General features: G+C 37.2%; 1 protein-coding gene across 1 annotated transcript in view; it reads left to right on the plus strand.

Moving 5' to 3' along the window:
* GLCCI1 (glucocorticoid induced 1) overlaps positions 1-15829 on the plus strand; it is a 105247-nt gene that overhangs the window by 78013 nt on the left and 11405 nt on the right. Inside the window, exons 8-9 of the mRNA XM_029918923.1 lie at positions 3770-3922; positions 8988-9198. Coding sequence (XP_029774783.1) covers positions 3770-3922; positions 8988-9198 — 364 coding nt within the window. The remainder of the gene's footprint in view (positions 1-3769; positions 3923-8987; positions 9199-15829) is intronic.

The raw sequence follows: 15829 nt of genomic DNA on the forward strand, positions 1-15829 counted from the left end.
AAGGGAAAGTGTATTTCAACTTACATGCATATGTTATAAAAAATGATTCAATATAATTTTATTTGTTTTATATATTTTGGGAAGATTTAAGAATTTCTGCAGGGAAACAGTTACTCTATTTTTAAATAAAGCTTTACTTTTATAATCTTAAAAAAAAAGAGTCACAAAATGAAAACAAATATCCATCAACTGGTGAGAAGATAAAATAACATTTCATAACATCCATGCAGTACTATTCCGCAGTAAAAAGGAAGGAATTACTGATACTTACAAGAACATAGTTGATTCTCAAAAATATCATGATAAGTGGAAGAAGTCAGGAGCAAAAGGCTACATAGTGTATGATTCGTTATATTAAATTTTTAAAAAGGCAAAATTATAGAGACAAAGTAGGGGCACCTGGGTGGCTCAGTCAGCTAAGCATCCGACTTCAGTTTGTGAGTCTGAGCCCCGCATCGGGCTCTGTGCTGACAGCTCGGAGCCTGGAGCCTGCTTCAGGTTCTGTGTCTCCCTTGCTCTCCACCCCTCTAGCTCGCATTCTGTCTCTCTCTCTCTCAAAAATAAACATTAAAAAAAATATAAAGATAAAGTATAAGGTTTTCTTCTTAACCTGGTAGAAATAGTGTATTGTTCTTTACTCTGTTTATTTTTAGCACTTTTCCTGTAAGAACCTAATAGATTTCTAGAGGACCTGTTGACTTGCTGACAACAAAAAAGACATAGGCACATGTTCCTAATTTATATTGAATTTTTGACATTGTGGTTATGCGTAAAAATAATTATCTGCTATACATACTGACATATTTGTAGGTGAAGTGTGAAGTCTGGAATGTGCTTTAAAATCTCAGAACAGAAGAAAAATAGATGTTTAGGTGAAACAAGATTGGCAGATGTTGCTAATTTTGAAGCTGGATGATGTGCATGTGAAAGTTCATTATGGTGTAGTGTTTAATGATGTTTTTAATTTTTCATAACAAAGAAAACTGAGAACTTAATGAGATGATTAGATAAAATAAAAACATATGAAAATCAGTAGTTCTAAACTAATGAAGGTAAACCACTGTACCCCCTACTGACAGTCTTCTAACACCAAATGTGTGGGAGATTTTCCCACATCAACCAGTTTGCCAACTCTGAACACTGTGTATCCTACAATTCAGATATAACACTAATTACTCAGGGTTGGCATAGACCCCACGGTTTAAGGGCTCTACCTCACAGGACTGCGCCCCCTCTGAAGTGTCAGTCAGAAGTTGTCATGTGTACTCTGACCATCTGGCCAGAAAGAAGAATTCCTAACAACTCTTCTTCAGGTTCAGTAATTTGCTGCAATAACTCCTAGAACTCAGGGAAACACTTAGGTCTACCACTGTATTATAAGGTATATAATAAAAGATGTAGATGGACAGTTAGATGAAGAGGTACATAGGGCTTGTGGATATGGAATCACCAATCTGGACGTTCTCTGAACCTGGAGTTTAGAGATTTTTATGAAGGCTTCATCACATAGGCATTATCCATTCTTAACTCACTCTCCTGCCCCTCTGACCTCTCCAGAGGATGTGTGGGGCTGCAAGTTCCAAGCCTGCAAACAAGGCTTTATCTTTCTGTTGACTAGCCCTCATCCTGAACCTACCCAGGAGCCTGTCAAGAGTCACCTCATTAGGAGTGCCTGAGTGACTCCATTTGACTCTTGATTTTGGCTCCAGTCATGATCTCAGTCATGGGAGAGCGCCTCTTGTCGGGCTGTGTGCTGATAGCCTGAAACCTACTTGGAATTCTCTCTCGCCCTCTCGCTCTGTCCCTCCCCTGCTTGTACTCTGTCTCTCTTCCTCTCTCTCAAAATAAAGAAATAAACTTCTAAAAAGTTAAAAAGAAAAAAAAGCCTCCTCATTAGAACAGAAGATTCTTGCATCTATCACCCAGCAAATTCCAAAGAACTTAGGAGCTCTGTGTCTGGTTCCAAGGTCAGAAACCAAATATTAGAACAGAAGATGTACCTAGCATACCTATCACTCAGGAAATTATAAGAGTTGTAGGAAATGTGTGTCAGGAACCAGATTTCAAATATGTTTCTTGTTATGTTACAGTTACCAATAACATGTTAGTATATATAAAAATATATGAAGTGCCAAGAATTAGACTTAAGAGAAATATGCAAACTCTAAGACTTTATGGAGAATATGAAATAGAAAAGCAAGACCTTAATGGGAAACCTCAACACATTTATGCATAGGAAGAGAAGACTCAGTATTTCTCAAATAGCTGTTTACCTGAAATTAATGTACAAATTGAGTTCCAATGGAAATTTAAAAGTCATGGTTTTGTTACTTGAAAAGTTGTCTTAAAATCATATGGAAAATTAATGCCAATTAATAGAAAAGAAAATTTGAAGAGGCTTTTCCTAGAAGATACAGTATGTACTGTATAAATATCAGTAATTAAAGTGAAGCTTTGTGTAGGGATTATCTGTTCAGAAGGAAATCAAATACAGAATCATAAAGAAATCTTGGCAGTTTGATTACTGTGTGGCAAAAAAGAAAATACTGCCTCACACCATACACAAAAATAAATCGTGATAGGTTAAATATTTAAATATGAAAAAACATAAGTACTGAAACAAAGGTATTTGATCTAAAGCAAGCAGCAAAGGTATGACAAAGACTTGCAACGTTAATACGAAAAAAATCTCGTGCATCATAACAAAGTGCATTCGTAGCCGCGGCTCACAGATGGCAGAAGCCCAGCCCTGAGTATAGGAAATACTGTACATGTGTTAAATCAGTGATTAGCAGTCTACCTCATTATGAATCATATATTTCAACTTTAATCATCCAGAGTATGATAGAGACCATATATCATTTTTACTTTTACCTTGTTCATCTTTATTTTTCTCATTCCTTATCTGTGGTATAAATTCCTTGAGCCCCAAAAGGCTAGTCTTACCCTTAACTCTAGAGAAGAAACTGATGGTCACCAGAGGGGAAGTGGTGGGGGGATGGGTAAAGGGGATTAAGATGAATACTTCTCATGATGAATACCAAGAAGTGTATAGAATTGTTGAAGCACAATATTGTACACCTGAAAGTAATATAACACTGTATGTTACCAATACTGGATTCAGAAAAAAAAAAATGAAAGAAAGGCTTGTCTTACACTTTAAGGTACCCTCAATGACGGTTATGAGAGGTGGTTAATTTTTGAGAATTCCTCCAAAGGACTTTTGAAAAACAACCTTAAGGATGTTAATTCTATTACTGGACCTAACATGATACATTGTTGCCATGTTACTTAATAATCCAGAGGGTTTTCTTAAAATGGTTGACAAAATAGAAATGAAAGATACTGGAAGGTAATTTTAACAGTGAAGGAAACAAATCTTTTAAACACAAAGAGAACTGTCCCATAAAGCCACATGATACATTTAACTGACATGATTTCAACTATGTTTTTTTAAGTAAAAACAGCAAAGGGAGAAAAATTAAACTGTGCAGACACTTCTGTGTGCCATCCTACCAAAAAAGTGTATATATTATACTTTTAAACCTTTACACTGATGTAAAGGATTCTTTTGGCTCTGGACCTTCCTTACTCTAGAACCCACGTTTCTTTGTGTGTGTCTGGATATATAGTGTATCCGAAATGTTGGAAAAACTCTGTTCATTGAGCATTGAGTTTCCATTTTCAGATTTACCATGTTTTTGGGTTCTTGATTTCTTGATTTTTTTTAACCACAAATAATTTGACCCCGCCTTATTATATTTTGTAGGCTACTGGATCAAGATCAGTCCCTATGCCGCTGTCAAATATATCAGTGCCAAAATCATCAGTTTCACGTGTGCCCTGCAATGTAGAAGGAATAAGTCCTGAATTGGAAAAGGTATTCATTAAAGAAAATAATGGAAAGGAGGAAGTGTCCAAGGTAAGGTTACATGGGATATTTGAATCTTTTTTCTTCTTTAGTATTCAGAACTGTCTCAATAGTCCTTTTTTTGGTAATAGCTTTATTAGCGATGATTCACGTACCATACAATTTACCAATGTAATGTGTACAACTCAGTGGGTTTGTTTGTTTTTTTGGTAGCATATTCAGGGTTGTGTAACCATCACCACAGTCATTTTACAGCATTTTCACACCCCAAGAAGAAACTCCATGTCCTTTAGTAGCCATCCCTCATTTCCTTCCATGTCCCCAGTGGTAGGCAACCACTAACCTACCATCTCTGTCTGCCGATTTGCCTGTTCTAGACATTTCCTATAAATGGAATCCTAATGACACATGGCCTTCTGTAACTGGCTTTTTTCATTTAGCATAATGTTTTTAAGGTTCACCCAAGTTGTAACATTTATCCGCATTTAAATCCTTTTTATTGCCAAATACCCACTAGTATGAATTGTATTCAGCTAGTCACCAGTTGATGAACATTGTCTGGTTTCTACTTTTTAGCTACTAGGAATAATGTTGCTATGAAATTCATATACAAGACTTCACATGACTGTGTTTGCACTTCTCCTGTGGAATTGTGGAACTGCTGGTAGCTCATTGTTTAACCTTTTGAGAAACTGCCAGACTTTTTCCGAAGGGGCTGCTCTTGCACTGGTTTACATTCTGCGCACCATTTACATGTATGAACATTCCAATTTCTCTGTTTTTACCCATACTTATAATTCTGTCTTTTTTACTATAGCCATCCTACCTACATGTGAAATGGTATCTCATCATGGTGTTGCTCTGCATTTTCTGAACTAATAACATTAAAGACATGAAGCATCTTTTCATGTGCTGTTGGCCATTTGCATATTTTTTTTGGAAAAATGTCTGTTTAGATCACTTATAATCATAAAACTGGATTATTTTGCCTTCTTACTACATAATTATAGGAATTCTTTATAAAGTTCTATTTTCTAGATAAAATTTCTTATCAGGTGTACAATTTGAAAATATCTCCCATCCTATGGGTTGTCTTTCACTTTTTATTTGATTGATGATGTCCTCTGAAGGACATTTTCAATTTTGATGAAAAAGTTTGATTTATTATTTTTCTTTTATTTGTATATTTGGTGTCATATTTAAGAAACCATTACCTAAATCTAAGGTTACAATAGTACTTGGGTTTTCTTCTAAGAGTTTTTCAATTTTAGCTTTCTCTATGGTTAGGTCTTTGAACCATTTTGAATTCACCAAAAATACTTAATAAATTACCTCTGTCCCAGAAATGAAATCTGGGCACTACCGCCTGTGAACCTATATTTGACCACATTTTAGATGCATACTCACAAAAGAATGCATCAAATAGCCTTTGACTTAATTATTGCTGTGATCTTTTGGGGGGTAGGGAACCCAAATAATGATTTACTTTATGTCAAGTGTGTGTGTAATTCCTGTAAATAATGTGCAGGTTTTAAAACTGACTTAATTTCAAAAGCCAAACAATCCAATATTATTTTTATAAAATTAAAAAGTAAAACTTTCTTTCATCTCTCAGTATTGCTTAGCAGATATGAGCATTATGCATAATTTCTTGTACATCCCTCCCGATGTGTGTGTGTGCGTGTGCGTGCGCTGCTATGTAGTGAATCGCTGTATGAATGCACCATAATTTGGAAGTGCCCTGTTGGTGGACAATTAGATTACTTTCCGTTGTCATCTCAGGCCGTGCTTTAGGAAACACTGTGTGTTCCTGCAAACAATTTCCTGGCAGTGAAATTGGTGGGTCAAAGCATTTGTATGTTTAAATTTTGATGAATATTTCTAAAATTATCCTCCCAAAAGGTTGTACCGTTTTACTCTTCCTAGGTGTTTTATATTAAATTTTTATTTTAAATTTATCATGCCATAAAGAAACCTTTTGGAAATTATACCATCCCTTTGCTCGTCATCATTAAAATGTTTCTTTTATACATTAAGTGACATTTAAAAAGCATTAAAGTAAGGAGGTGAAATTGGTCTAATTCTTTGAAGATGAATCAATCACATGTTTGTTGATTCCTTAAAGATGTCAAAACAAAACTCTACTAGAATATAAAACTTAATAACATAATTTCAAGAAAACAAAAACACTGATTCAAAAAGCATGCATACATGCCTTTGTTTTTTGCAGCATTATTTATGATAGCCTGGATATGGAAGCAACCTAAGTGTCCACTGATAGATGAAAAGGATGTGTGTGTGTATTTAATATGTATAATTTAATATATAAAATATGTGAAAAGTACATATGAATATATATAATACACACATATACACACACTGAAATATTACTCAGCCATAAAAAGGAATGAGATCTTGCCATTTGTGAGCATGTGAATGGACCTAGAGACTATTATGCTATGTGAAATAAGTCCGAGAAAGACAAATACCATATAATTTCACCTATCTAAAAACAAAACAAATCAACACACAGGCCCCTAAATACAAACTTGAGGTTGTCAGAGGGGAGAGAGTGGGAGGTATAGGCCTCCAGTTATGGAATGAGTAGGTCACAGCCCGGGGCATGCAGTCAGTGGTCACTGTGACAACGCTGTGTGGTGACAGGGCAGCTGGATGTGTGGCGAGCATCCCAGGATGTGTGGACTTGTCCATTCCCGGTGTTGTGCACCTGAAACGAGTGCACATTGTATGTCAGTTGTACTTGAATAAGTAAACAAGTTAGTTTTTATATAGTTCTGCTTCTAAATAAGTCATATTCTAATTTCACAGTAGCGATTTCAGAATTACTACCTACACACTTATAACTAAAATACTAATTTTTAGAATTCTTTAGATTGATGATTGAGTATGCCTCAGTTTTAGTAAATAAAATATTACCGTTAGTGAGCCTACCAAGAACTAAAGAAAACTTTCCTATTAAGTATATCAATGTTCTAAGCTTTTATATTTCCCATTGTTATTTTGTGTAAGTAGTAAATTTTTAAATTTTAAATTTTTAAATCTGTTTGGTTTTTATAAGTCATGTAATTTCCCTCACAACCAAAATTAAGGAGATTGTTACATATTACCCAGTTATAGAGTAAGGAATGGGAATATGGAAAGATGGTGTTCATCGAATAGGACATGAATGAAAGATAACTCAAATTCTTAATTTTTTTAAATTACAGATTTATACATCACTTTTTTACTGGTTACCAGTACTAATACTTTCATTAAAGTTACAATTGTCCTTGACAAATATCTGTATTTTAAGAAGTAATTCTGTCATGAAGCCCTCAAATGTAATTTTGAAAATGACCTTTCCTCGTGGGTTACCCTGAAAACTTCACATACTGCCATACGGTTTTGTCCAAAAAAACCTTTGCCAGTGGTTTATTCTTTGTTCATTGTAACATTTAGTGCAGAGTTGTAGTTAAAGTCTAAATCTATTTAAATGAAAGAAAATTTTAAATAAAGTAACATTTTCTTAGTATTTGACAAGGAAGTTAATATTCCTTTGGGTATATTTCTTTTAATGGGAAAGTTTTACTTTTTTATTTATTTACATAATGAACTAATATTTATATAATTGAATTTTCTTTTTATAGTAGGGTAGTCACTGTCAGGTTGCTATAGTTTTGGTTTAACAGCATTGTATAGCTAAGTGAAGTTTTTATTTCAGTAGTTAATGGCTTCCTCCTTCACTTAACTTTATTGTTATAGAAAATTGACACATTCTGAATCTTGTCTAATTTTATCATACTCCATTTTCCCTCAGATAGTGTTTCTAAAAACCCTGAAATGACAGCTCAGAGTAAAAGCAGTACATGATAAAAATAAGTTGTAAATAAAGTGTATATTTGTTGTTCTTCTTAGCATTGCAGTCTTGCCTATATAATAGTATATTTTAAGTGATTAACATATAGAATTTTACTTGTTGACCTTACTTTGTTACCACACAGATTAGGAAAATGGAGTAAGATTTCCTTTACAGCAGAAGTAGAGTAAGGGTTGCCTGAGTGGCTCAGTTGGTTGAGTATCCAACTTCAGCTCAGGTCATGATCTCACAGTTCGTGAGTCCAAGCCCAGCGTTGGGCTCTGTGCTGACAGCTTGGAGCCTGCTTCCGATTCTGGGTCTCCCTCTCTCTCTGCCTCATCCCCACTCATGCTCTGTCTCTCTCTCAAAAAAAAAAAAAAAAACCCACCAGAAACAAAACAAAACCCACAGAGAAGAGAGTCCACTGTGACAGAAGCCAATGCACTTAATGAGCATGACATCAAAACCACTAAGCTGTAAGCTCTTTATTTGTAAAGACACTGGAATAATGAACTCTAAGGTCTTTTCAAGTCTAAAACATGTGTTTCTGTGATTATAGTTGCATTTCTCTTTCTTATTTTTGCCACTCAGAACAACGTGTTAGAACCAGGCAAAATTATGGATAGTGCTACTTACAGGGATACCAAAACAGTGGAATTTTTTGAGTTGTGTCAACATCCTTTGTTCAATAGTAATAGAATAAATTGCTTTTTAGAAATTTGGGATAATTTGTAAAGGAAATGGAAAACATGGTTCCGTTCCTGATCTCTAAAAAGTTGAAATAAAGAACGGACCAACAGAAATATCTATACCTGTGAATATGAGATGTTTCTTTTCTTACTGGCGAGTCAGAGTAATTTCTTGCATAGTTTGATAACATTATTTGGCAAATGTTTGTTGGTTGTCTGCTCTGTGCCAGATGCCATGGTGGGCACTGGGGATACCGTGTTTAAACAAAGTCCCTATGCTGAGGATTCTGGGAAGTGCTAACCTACGAATACATATAGAGAGCCATGGAATTTGTAAGACAGTTTATCCTTAGTATTTGAGACCAAACTCTTTCAATTTGAAATGAAGTTTTCGTTCAGTCAAGGCAGGGTGCAGAAATTAAGTTCACACACAAGACTGGTATCTTACTCTCTGAAGAAACGGTATGGTGAGCTAGCCGTGGAATGTGCACACGAGGGCAGTGCCCTGTGCTTCTGCATGAATCGGGTGTGCGCTACCACTCAAGGCGTGTGACAGTGGTTTCTCTTCCAGCCTTTGGAGATCCCCGACGGCCGCCGGGCCCCGCTCCCCGCTCACTACCGGAGCAGCAGCACCCGCAGCATCGACACGCAGACCCCGTCCGTGCAGGAGCGCAGCAGCAGCTGCAGCAGCCATTCTCCGTGCGTGTCTCCCTTCTGCCCCCCAGAATCCCAGGATGGGAGCCCTTGCTCCACGGAAGATTTACTCTATGATCGTGATAAAGGTGAGAAGGAAATCACCCACTTAGAGGGTTTGTCGTAGGGCCTTGCTCATTCTACTTTCTTTGTCTTAGACCATTACATCACTTTTTTTTTCTTTTGTGGGATAGTGGGATTGTAAAGGATTGACTGCTCTAGGTTTGTTCATTGGTTTCCCGTACCCCCTTCTCTGTGACTTGCACAAACATCTTCCATAAATGTGTCAGAGAAGCACAGCGCATGGTTCCGAGGGCTAACGAAAGCTCTGAGCTCTAAGATGGAGTGTGTACAGCTTTACATCCTGTAACACGCAGGCTTTTTTCTTGGTATCGTCCAGAGCTATTGATGGTTATGGTAGAGTTTATGTTTCTCATGCCTAAAGGTCGATTTTGTAATCAGATTGACTCAGGAGGAAGTCGTTTCTAGATATTCTGTTGGAAGGATGGGTATATTTTTAACCAAGTAGATAAACAAGGACCTCCAGGATGTTGGGCTGTCCCGGTATGTAGATGAATTACTAACTAACATCGGTAAGCAGGCAGAACCTCTGGGCTTTCTTGTTACTTGTCAGGCCTCAGCTGTCTCCCCATGTTCTCCTGTCCTTGTGTCAGACACTTGGCCACCACTTACTTGGCCCTTGCAGCTTCTGGCCCCCTCAGACCTAGACACAGAAGGCAACAGAGTGCCCAGGCTCCACCTTCCTAGTTACTTTCAAAGAAACACTGAACTTTTTTTTTATGACATAAATATGGCTTCTCACCATTGAGAAATACACCATAGGTGGCAAAATTTTTAAAACTTAAAAAGGCAGGGGCGCCTGGCTGGCTCAGTCGGTTGAGCGTCTGACCTCAGCTCAGGTCATGATCTCACTGCTCGAGCCCTGCATCGGGCTCTGTGCTGACAGCTCAGAGCCTGGAGCCTGCTTCCGATTCTGTGTTTCTCTGCATCTCCCCTGATCACTCTCTGTCTCTGTCTCTCTCTCAAATATAAAATTTCTTTAAAAACTTAAAAAGGCAAAGTTTACAGAATCTTACAGGATTTTTGTGGTCCTTGTCTTGATTTGTTATTCCCCTTAATTTATTTTATTTTGAGGTATTATTAGATTTAAATAGCCAGACTCTAAGTGCTCAGCCCAGTGAATTTTTACATATGTATGCGTTTACAAAACTGGTACCTAGATCAAGATACAGAACATTTTTAGCATCCCAGAAGGCTCCCTCGGGCCCCCTTCCCCTCTCCATCTGGAGGTAACCACTGTTGTGACTTCCGCTGCCATAATTTAGTTTTTCCGTGTTACTGTATTTTACAGAAATGGAATGGTGCATGTGTATTCTCGTGTCTGGCTTCTTTCACTCATCATTATGCCTGACTCTCTGCTGACATGTTAAATAGAAGTTACTTTGGACTTTGTCTTCTTTTATTTCTGTGGGTGGATCTCAGCCGTTCTCCACTTTCTTTTCACCCTCCCATTATTGAAAAGCCTTGTGAACGCCTTTCCTCCATTAAAGATCTATTGAAGACAGTACTTTAAGCATCTCCTTGCTTCAAGTGGGACATCTCCCACTTTGTAGAGTGTCAGACTAGGAAACTTTTATTTCGCTGAGGCGTCCTACTGGAGCAAACACCTTTAGTCACATCCTCACAACATTTTATGGCTGTTTCATGGTACAACAAACAAGAAAACGCCATGCTTCTAGTAGGAGTACTTGTTTCGAAGGTAACTGGAAATTCTAAAGAATAGTAATTTGTTTTAGGCTGTGCCGGTGGTAAATAGCAAAACAGGTCAGTCTGATTGATTCCTAAACCTGTATTCTGTGTTTATTCTTTCAGTAGAAAGGATAAGTGTGGTTCAGCTTGACCACTGGTGCTATTTATTAGCGCCTGTAGTTGGGTTAAAATGAAAAGCGAAAATAGCAGTAATAATAGGGCCAGGAAATTAATTCTGGAGTTATGTTTTCTTCTTTCTAAGTTTAATATTGTGGATAATTAAGAGACACTGAACCAAAAAGGAAACATATTAGGAAGATGATAAGCGAGTTCCATTTTAGTTAACTGTGAGATTGCCTATAGGGCCTCTGAATGACAGTATTCAATGAGACAGAGAAATATATGGTTTCTGCAGTTCAGAAGAGGTACTCACTTAGATCCTAAGTTTAAAATATACACCGTTTTCACATAGAACATAGAACATATGTAAGTTTAAGGTACACAGCCTAATGATTTGATACGTGTATATGTTAGCAGAATGTTTACCAAATAAGGTTAGTTAACATTTCCTTGACCTCACGTAATTACCTTTTTGTTGTTGTTATGGTGAGAACATTAAAGTTTCACTCTCATAGCAACTTTGAAGTTGACAGTCAGTATTATTAACTCTAATCACTGTGCCATTCCTAGATCCCCAGAACTGACTGACCTGATAACTGAAAGTTTGTCAGTCATCTTCCCATACCCTCGGCCCCTAGCAACCACTGTCTTACTCTGTTTCTAGAAGTTTGGTGTTTTTAAGACTCCACAGACAAGTGAGATCATACACTATTTTTCTCTGATGTATTTCACTTACCATAATGCCCTTAAGGTGCATTCATGCTCTTGCAAATGGCAGGATTTCATTTTTTATGGCTGAATAACATTCCTTTATGTGTGATTTGCATTTTCTTTATCCATTAATGGCCACTTAGGTTATTTCCATGTTTGGGCTGTTGTGAATAATGCTGCAATGAACATGGGAATACAGGTGTCGCTTCAAGATAGTATAATAGTCTGAATTCTAACCATTTCTTAGATAAGTTAGGCCTTTTTCCTAAGATTTTTCCTTTTTTTTTTTTTTTTGTATATTTTCTTGTATGTCTTTGTATTCTTTCATACCAGGTATCTGCCTGCATAACACGAATGTCTTTTTTCCTTACGTTCCTCTTGATGATGTTTCTTTGTTTTAATGTAAAATGAGAACACTCATCTGGATCATCACTAAGGTCAACAATTTTTTTCCAAATAATTAAAAAAATATTTCTTAGTAAAACAGGGTAATAATACCTACCTATTACAATTATTTGGGTTATTAAGATAGTAAAGTGCTTAGCACAACCATTGGTCCATAGAAAACAATAAATTGTGCTGGGTATAGCTAATAGTGACTTTTTTAAAAAATCTCTGTAGAAATTATGGAGATCTCAGAATCATTTTTTACATGTTTTGTGTTCTCTAAGACTGTTTTAGCTTGGGAAGTAAGACACTAGTTTATCAACATATTATCATATTTAGCTTTGAGCATTACTCTGTGATTAAGGTTAAGCTGACGTTACTGTTCCCTGGAAAAATTAGGTGACCTTCTCTTATTACGTGAACTTCCTAGTTTCCAAATCAACTACTCTCTTTGTGAAGAAAAAAGAACATCTATCTCTTTAATATATGCCTATATATCTATACATATACACACATGCATGTATTGTAGGATTGGGAATGGAGACTTATGTATTCACCTGAGTTTATATTTCCAGTTAAGAAACATTTGTAGTGTACCAGGAAATAATAGTAATGTAAACAAGCAATACACTATTATACAAGTACATTCAGAATACTGAAGGTACAAAAGAGGAAGTTGTTAGTTTTATTATTTCTGAAACCTGCATGTTCTGTCAGTTAAACTATAGAGTAGTCTCTGACTCATTACTTCTTTGTGTACAGTCCGAATTTTGTTTTTTAAGTTACTAATTCCATCTTATAATATGCATTTTCTACAGTAAAGCATAAGTCAGTCTTTTATTTCCAGTAATAAAAAAATGGAAGCTATAGATTTTTAATAGGTTTGTATTACTGACTAGGAAAATAGCATTGGTACTGTGATTTTTGTGATCAACTAGAATGTATTTGGAGTACCTCCATATTCTGTACTTATTGTGGAGGAATTCTGTGACAGAACAGTTGGTTCAGACATTGTTAGGCACCTGGAGAGGCATACTCAAGAGAGGAGCGAGCGAGCCGTGTGAATATGGGTGCTCGTGAGGGAAGTGCTGGGGAGCTGCTACTCTCATACTCCTCTGTGGCATATTTCTCCTTGTCCTGGTTTTGCTAACATTATTTCTTCCTATTCCTAACATAGTTCTTTTCCATGAACCATGTATAATTTGAGACCTACAAAGTAATTTTAGTGGATTATTAGTATATTGGGTTTTTCTTTGGCTATTTAGATTGCAGCCCCATGACAAAAACACGCTATTGAGAAAGGTCCAGCCATTAAGAAACTGTTTTCTGGTTTGAGGGGTTTTTTTTTTTTTTCCCCTTTCTCTTTTTTGTTAATTTTTTTCAGTTACCTAAAGACCGAAGGCAGCCTGGTCACATGTCTGAAGTCGTCAGCTAACTAACCTAATAACCGCTGTGCTTCCGACATTAGGGTCTGTGTGGAGAATTCAGGATCCAGAAGAGAAGCTCTCATCCTGACCTCGTCAGAATACATCCCAAGAGTTAGCCTACGTTCTTTCACATTAATTCATGCCCAACATGCAAGGGAGAAAAATAGTGATTTATATAATACAGATGGCAGCATCAAAACACGCTTTGAGCAGCCCTGCCGGCATTCCTTGCTGTTAGCCAGACCGGTGCTGGGCAAGCCGCAGAATCGAGACTGCAGTCTGCCACTTACAGTCGGTCTTTGGCACAGTTCACGTAGGCAGTTGTTATAAAAATCTGCGATTTTGCAAGATATTGTGGAAACATTGATTATTCTAATCATGAAGTCAACTGAACCATTCTCCTCAGGCCAAGTACGGAGAGTTCTATTCCAGGAGTCCATAAATTGGTTACTTGGAACTTAAACAGTACTTTCCCATAAGAACAACGTATGTTATGTGGATGGAGTTTCCCCAGGACCAATGCGTATAAGCCTGTTTACCTCATACTGTGATTAACTCATAAATATTAATAATCCTAAATTTGGGGTGTTAGGACTGAGCAGGCCTTAGTTGTAGTAGAGAAAAAATAAAGTATTATCTTGTCTTTTCTGGGTTCAGAGCTGACACTACTCAGACTTTTGAAAGAGACTCTTGTTGACGTCATCTTATTCCTTTCTACACACATTTTAATTCTATTTGTGTTTATGTCTAGGGCTGTATTTCTTAACCTTCTTTAACCTTTGCCCTTAACATACTTTAACTCTCTGTCTCCTAAAGAGCCCACTCAGCTGAGATTTTTGTGGTACTTTTAATCTTTTATATTGTTGAAATAAGTATGTTGGATATACTGCTTTTAGCCACTATATCTTAAAGTCACTGCTTCTGATCCTAAGTCTGTTTCTCTATCAAAAGCTTATCCCCATATAGTTCTAGGGTCCCTTGTTATCCTAGAAGAATCTTTATTGGTAAAACGACAAAGAGTACAGAGATACGACACAAGAATTATTCCGTAGGCTAACACTGACCTGTTCTAGAATCCTGTCCGTAATGTCCTTTTCCCTGTTTTCCTCTGTCAAGATATCATGTAAAATCACATAGATTCCGAGTGACAGCACAAATGCCTTTTCCCCTCTTTAGGAAAGTGTTCCCAATCGTACTGATGGCAGTTGCTGTGCAACCCCTCTGTGCAGGAGTTACTATTTATAATTCAAAACTAAGTAATAAGTATACATCTTAGTACTAGCAGTTACAACCCAGTCTAGAATAAACCCAAAATTTATTAACATGGGTCCATTTCGTCTCCTGTTATCTATTTACCAGAATATAAGCTCCAGCAGGAGCAGAAAACCTTATTTTACTCACTGCTTTTTCCGCAGCAAATAGCGTAGTGCCTGTCATGGAGCAGTGCTTAGTGGAGATTTCCTCAAGTATTCTTTTAAGGCCTGTCTCTATGGTATGTCTGCGTTTTTAAGGATGTATTCTTATAGCTGTGTTGAATATCAGTATGTTTTTCTTTAGGTTGTTAAATTGTATGTGTTTTGCTCTTAAATGTTCGGGAAGAGTGTGATATGTTCCCTCCCCCGGTCACCACCAAAAAAAAAAAAACCAGACAGTAAAGGGAACTAAACACCTAAGATTATGCTAAGTTAGTGATAAGGCCTTTGGTGGGGAAGAAACCAGGAAGTCCAAATTCCCTGTTGAAATTTGGGGAAAGGAAATAACTGCTAAAATCCATCTCGTCTTCCACTCCCAACACAACTGGGGAGAAAGTAATTTATCAACTAGGCTGGAGGAAAGGGGGATCTGCTGAGTGTTTTCTCCCTTTTGTGTTCCAACACATAGAGGCCATTCCTTACACTGGATTGCCTTGTGACAGTAATAGAAGTCAGGCCCAATGAAGCCTTTACCAGAGCTGTCAGATTGTAACTAGAAGCATGGAATGTTAGTTTGGAAGGAACTTGATCCTCATCTTGTCCCCTCCTCACGTCTCCAGCAAGGGCACTACAGTTGAGACAGGTCAAAACTTAGCAAGACGGAGAGCCTAACGGTAAGGAGCTCTGACTCTGGTGCAGCCCGGTTGGATCCCTGCTCTGCCGCTCCGTAATTATGTGTCCTGGGGGGACTTACTCAGCCTTTCGTGTATCTCAGTTTCTGCATCTGTTAATTACGGATAATGACAATACCTGCCTTCTAGGATTGTGACAGTGATTAAATGTGTTCAGGTGATTTTACCTTTGTCAACTCCTGTAATGTTACCACAGTCTTG

Source organism: Suricata suricatta, chromosome 2 (genome assembly GCF_006229205.1).
Source record: "Suricata suricatta isolate VVHF042 chromosome 2, meerkat_22Aug2017_6uvM2_HiC, whole genome shotgun sequence".
Classification (NCBI taxonomy): domain Eukaryota; kingdom Metazoa; phylum Chordata; class Mammalia; order Carnivora; family Herpestidae; genus Suricata; species Suricata suricatta.